The sequence below is a fragment of the Penaeus chinensis genome, chromosome 24, assembly GCF_019202785.1.
Source record: "Penaeus chinensis breed Huanghai No. 1 chromosome 24, ASM1920278v2, whole genome shotgun sequence".
NCBI lineage: Eukaryota > Metazoa > Arthropoda > Malacostraca > Decapoda > Penaeidae > Penaeus > Penaeus chinensis.
This window is the reverse complement of record NC_061842.1, coordinates 8,375,704-8,381,470: the sequence shown is the minus strand read 5'-3', so window position 1 is coordinate 8,381,470 and position 5,767 is coordinate 8,375,704. Positions and strand designations below refer to the sequence as shown.

The window sequence follows — 5,767 nt, the reverse complement described above, 5'->3', positions numbered from 1 at the left end:
GGAGCTTCGACTTACCGAGAGAGAGAGAGAGAGGTTAAGAGAGAGAGTGAGAAAAAGATAAAGAGATTAAGAGAGAAGGAGGGAGAGAGAGAGAGATTGGAAATATTTCAATACTGAAGATTTAACAGACGAAAGAATTAGAAATCTATCGGCCACCTCTGAATTATATTTGTCGTTATGCAAATGATTCTTTTTCTTCTTTTATTTTTTAGGTTTTGCATGTAGGCTTGCGTGTCTGCATGGACGAAAAAAAATTAATGATAGGAAATAGTTTAAAATATTTAATTACATGTCTCCCATGTCATTAGTACCGTTCTTGATACATTTGAATCTATTATCATATGTAATCAGAACCATTTACATACGAAAGATTTACAAGGTGATCCTATGAAAATATAAAACTCAAATAGAAATGAAAGTACAGAAGTTTGTTCAAATTTATTTTCATTTAAAAGCCCCGAACAAATTATCTCTTCCTTTAGAGTGAATATACAAAAGTATGAAAACTGAATAGAAACAAAGATGTGAAATGAATTAGTATGGAGGAAATGCTGTCCATGAGCACCAAGAAAATATATATATATATATATATATATATATATATATATATATATATATATATATATGTATATATATATATATATATATATATATATATATATATATATATGTATATATATATATATATATATATATATATATATATATATATGTGTGTATATGTATATATATATATATATATATATATATATATATATATATATATATATATATATATAAATATATCATTACTCATATGTATACATATATGTATGGATATATATATATATATATATATATATATATATATATATATATATATATATATATATATATATATGTATGGATATATATATGGATGTATATATATATATATATATATATATATATATATATATATATATATATACATATATATATATATATATATATATATATATATATATATATACATACATATATATATATATATATATATATATATATATATATATATATATATATATATATATATATATATATATATGGATATATATATATATATATGGATATATATATATATATATATATATATACATATATATATATATATATATATATATATATATATATATATATATATATATATATATATATATATATATATATATATGGACCCGTGGCGCCCGGGTCGAGCATTTCGTCCTCTTTTTCGGTTTCATACGTGTTCATGTGTGTGTGTTTTATGTATGCGTGTGTATGTGTATGCATTTGTATGTGTGCGTGTGTGTGCATCTATTTATGCATGTGCGTTTCAACTTGTGGTTGCATGCATGTGTGTCTCTGCATGTATGAATGTCCATGTGAGTATTCATATGTGTACATTTATGCATGTGTATGTTTATCTGCGTGAGGATGTGTATGTGAGAAGCATAAACATAAAAGAAAAGAAAAAGAAAAGTGAGAAGCCTAAAAATCCGATGAAAAGAGGAGCGGAAGGGAAACGAAAGTGATTAATTAGAGAATTATATGCGATTAGCTAGAAACACGACGGATAATAAGAAATAATTAATAACAACAATAATAAAAGAAAATGAAGGAAAATTTCAATAACAAAAGAAAATGAAGGAAAAGTCCAATAATAAAAGATGCTGAATAAACATAAACAACATAAATAAAAGAAAATAATAAAAATAAATAGAATACTAAGATAATAAAAAATAACGAATACAAATAATGAAAACAATAAACGAATAAATAATAGAAACAATGATGATAAAACATTTAAATTGTGAATGATTAACAAACATAACAAATGATGATTATTAAATGATATTTAGAAGTCAATAAAAATGATAATTAATAGAAGTTTATTCTCTTACCATTGCCATTGTCATGTATCTTTTATGTTTTTACTCTCAATATCATCTCTACCCGTTTTCATTCTCTCTCTCTCATTCTCTTATCATTATCTTCATTATCATATATCATAATTTTTTTGTTGTAATTATTACCATTACTTTGTTATTATATTATTGCTATTCTCATTCTTATTATTGCAACTCCCTCTTATTTTCAATCTCCTCTCTCTTCTTTCTTTCTCTCTTTCTCTTATATCACTACTGTTAACATTAATATTACTATTGTCATTACTGTCATTACTTCGCCTTATTACAGCCATTATATCTTCCTCACTCTTTCCCTTTTTTCTCTCATTCTCTTATTACTATTCTATATCATCATCATCTTCTTGTTTTTAATTATCATTATCATCATTACCTTTTCCTTCCTGTGGGCTCGGCACATTATGTTCTTATTCTTATACTTATTATCTTTATCAATATTGTATTTTTTATTACTATTATCATCATCACCTCGCCACAGGTTGAGCACTTCTTATTCTTCTTATCGTGAGACGAGGGGGGGGGGGGGGGGGGCAGCGGCGGATAGACAAGGGACGGGTGCGGGAAGGAGGGGGGGGGGGAGATGTCAGAAGAGTCGAGAGAGAGGGGGAGAGAGAGAGGGGGCGAGAGAGAGGGGACGAGAGAGAGGGGGCGAGAGAGAGGGAGAGCCGGAGAATCGGACGAGAGAGAGGTGGGGGGAGAGGAAGCAGCTCCCCCCCCCCCCCCCCCCAGCGCTTCCTCCGACCCCCAAAGTTCCTCTTCGACCAGAGGTCTGCCGAGCGTTCCCTCCGCTGGCGGTGCCCACAGGACGCTCCGCCGGGAGGGGGAGGGGGGAGGCTGCCCAAGGAGGTCCTCGCCGAGCCCAGCGGTCCCTCCACAGGCAGCACGTAGTCATCTGCAGGAGAGATGGATTAGGGTCATTAGCCCCTGTAGAAAGGATTAATGAGGGTAATTAGCCTCTGCAGTAGGGATTCATGGGGTAATTAGTGCCCCAGGGGGATCATAATCATCTGCTGAATGGAGGATTAATTAGACATGTAACGGTTGTGATACATTAACGAGGAAATTCATTATTATTGGAAGCAGTCATGCAATTTCACCTGAGAACAATCAATCAACCAATTAGGGAATTTCAAGGGTGGACTGAAATCACAAGAATCAATTCAAGAAAAATCAATGGTATCATCGGTTTTATAATTTAATTAATTGAAGTGATTAGTCTTCATGTAAAATAATAAAACCAAAGATCACAATATACAGACAAAACAAGAAGAAAAACGTCACTGCCTCTAATACAAGATGGATTTCATAGGAGCATTCAACGGGAAAGATACGACAATATGGCAATATGACAAGAAGAACAAGAATGGCAGAATGACTACCAAAATGAGGGCAACGATATGACAACATGACAAGCAGAATGACAATTTGGTAACCAGAATGATAATTTAACCATAATAGCAATATGCCAACCATAATGGTATGACAACCTGAATGACTATATGGTAAGCAGAAGGACAATATGGCAACCGGAATAATATGGTAACCAACATGACAATATGGCAACCGAAATGACAATGTGGCAACCAGAATGTCAATATGACGCCCATGATGACAATTCAACAATCAGAATGGCAACATGGTAAACACATTGTTAATGTGGCAACGATAATGCCAATATGGCAATCAGATTGACAATATGACAACCAGAATGATCACAATAATATGACAACCTAAATGACAATATGGCAATCGTAATGACAATATAGCAACCAGAATGATAATGACAATCAGAATTACAATATAACAACCATTATGACAATATGACAATCAGAATGACAATATGACAGCCAGAATGACAGCGACAAGGGAGTGTCAAGGGGACTCACCGAGCACATCCTCGAAGTCGTCCTCCTCCGCCTCGCATCTGGGTGACTGGCGGAACACGGAGGCGTTTCAGGGAAGGAGAAGGGAAGGGACAGACGGAGTATTACTGGTTTTCGAGGGAAAAGGAAAACTTAATTTGCCTTCTGTTTATGAAAGAATATCATACATAAATACCACATTTAGTGTCAAATCAATTAGAGAACCCCTCCATTGTACAGAGTTCCAAAGACAACTAAAACACAGAATAGAAGAGCTAACTTTGAATAACAACACCGATTCATACTCAAATCCATGGTTACAAGTGACGTGTAAACACTTAGCTCAGCTGAACATACCCATAACTAAGACCCTACATGGACGTTCTGTACCACCGTGGAAAATTTCGGACCTAGCACTATGCAAACCGAGTTGGCAGAAATACTCATGGCCACCGAATGTCTATTGAATCAAGGCTCAGGGGTCATTTTCTGCGATTCACAGAGTGCTCTCCAGGCTCTGAACACTCTAGACAAAGGTGCGGGAAATATTGCAAATGACATCAGGATAAACGTGTATCGTGCAAAAGAACGAGGCCATAATATACGTTTTGTGTGGATTCCATCGCATGTTGGAATCCCTAGGCATGATCATGCAGATCGCCTAGCAAAGTCTGCATGTGACAAACAAAGTGTGGACATAGATCTTGGGATACCTCTTTCTAGAATTTTCTACATCATTAAAGCTTCCTTCAGAGAGGACTTGACTGATTTGATTAATTCTCAATGCCCTGAAAGCTGTAGCATAAACCACTATGACCGGTTTTGGCAAGTTTCATTCATATATTGTTTATATAAAACAAGAACAAGACAGTGTGATGTTGTGACTGCAAGAATCAGGCTTGGATATAGATTGTATTGGCAGGTCAGTCCAGTTTGTAATGTCGAAAAAACTAAGTGTAAACTGTGTAATGAAGAATATAAGCGAACACTTATACATTATATCTCAGAGTGCCATGTGATACAGCCTTTCAGGCCACCTAGCATGAGGTAAGGAGAACTATGTAACTACTTCATATCATCTGATACCCTAGAAGATAAACTTATGTTGTATCTTAAATTTGGAATGCAGTATCACATAACCGAATATAAAATGTATTAATGCTTTCCCACGCCCAAGCTATATGCCGGCGTGGCAGATGAGTGGATAAAGGACTGTGCAATTGTTCCTTTCCTTAAACTGATATAAGTACTCATAGCAATGTTATAGGCTAAAATTCAAATATAACACTATGTAATGTTATGACCATGCATTAAATGTACCACAGCTTGCCCACGCCTGTGCAGTTAGCCAGGGTGGTAAATAAAGGACTAAACTAAAAAAACTCCTTAATAAACCCTTCCCTTCACTTGTGGTCCGATTTAGGTCAAAGCATTCGGCCGAAAAGGGAATCTAATGCTTGAGATGATCAATAAAGAGGAAGAAACCAAACACTTGTCAAGAATTAATAGAACACGAACAAATTTAACTCCTTTCGGGCGACTGGCTCTTTGCTGTACAATACCCTCGGTATGATTATGCAAAGATCTTGACCTCTTCCAGTTCTCTGGCACACTCTTTCTTACTTCCAGGTCCTGTGTATGTTTTCGAACCATGGCCAAGGATTTATGTACCTGCATGTGTACGTGTATGTGTATATACTGTATACACATAGATGTGTGTGTATGTGTTATGAGTATGTTTAACTGTTGTGTACACAAGAGTATGTATGCGTGTACATTATGTCTATGAATGAGTGTGCGTTTATATGTAAGTGTACATGTGCATGTGCTTTTATGTGTGTACTTGTGAGTGCATGTGTGTTTGCTGGTATGCGTCCGTGTACACATGAAATCATTTGCATACATGTATAGGTGTATCTGTCTACACGTAGATGTGTGTGATGCATTTATGTACACATGCAAGTGTATATTTATAATATA

The 5,767-nt window shown here is 34.6% G+C and overlaps 1 protein-coding gene across 1 annotated transcript in view; it reads left to right on the top strand.

The window, feature by feature from the left end:
* Positions 1–5,438: 5,438 nt before the first annotated feature.
* Positions 5,439–5,767, top strand: part of LOC125037855 (serine/arginine-rich splicing factor 6-like) — a 2,217-nt gene continuing 1,888 nt past the window's right edge. Inside the window, exon 1 of the mRNA XM_047631097.1 lies at positions 5,439–5,466. Within this exon, the coding sequence (XP_047487053.1) occupies positions 5,439–5,466 (28 nt within the window). The remainder of the gene's footprint in view (positions 5,467–5,767) is intronic.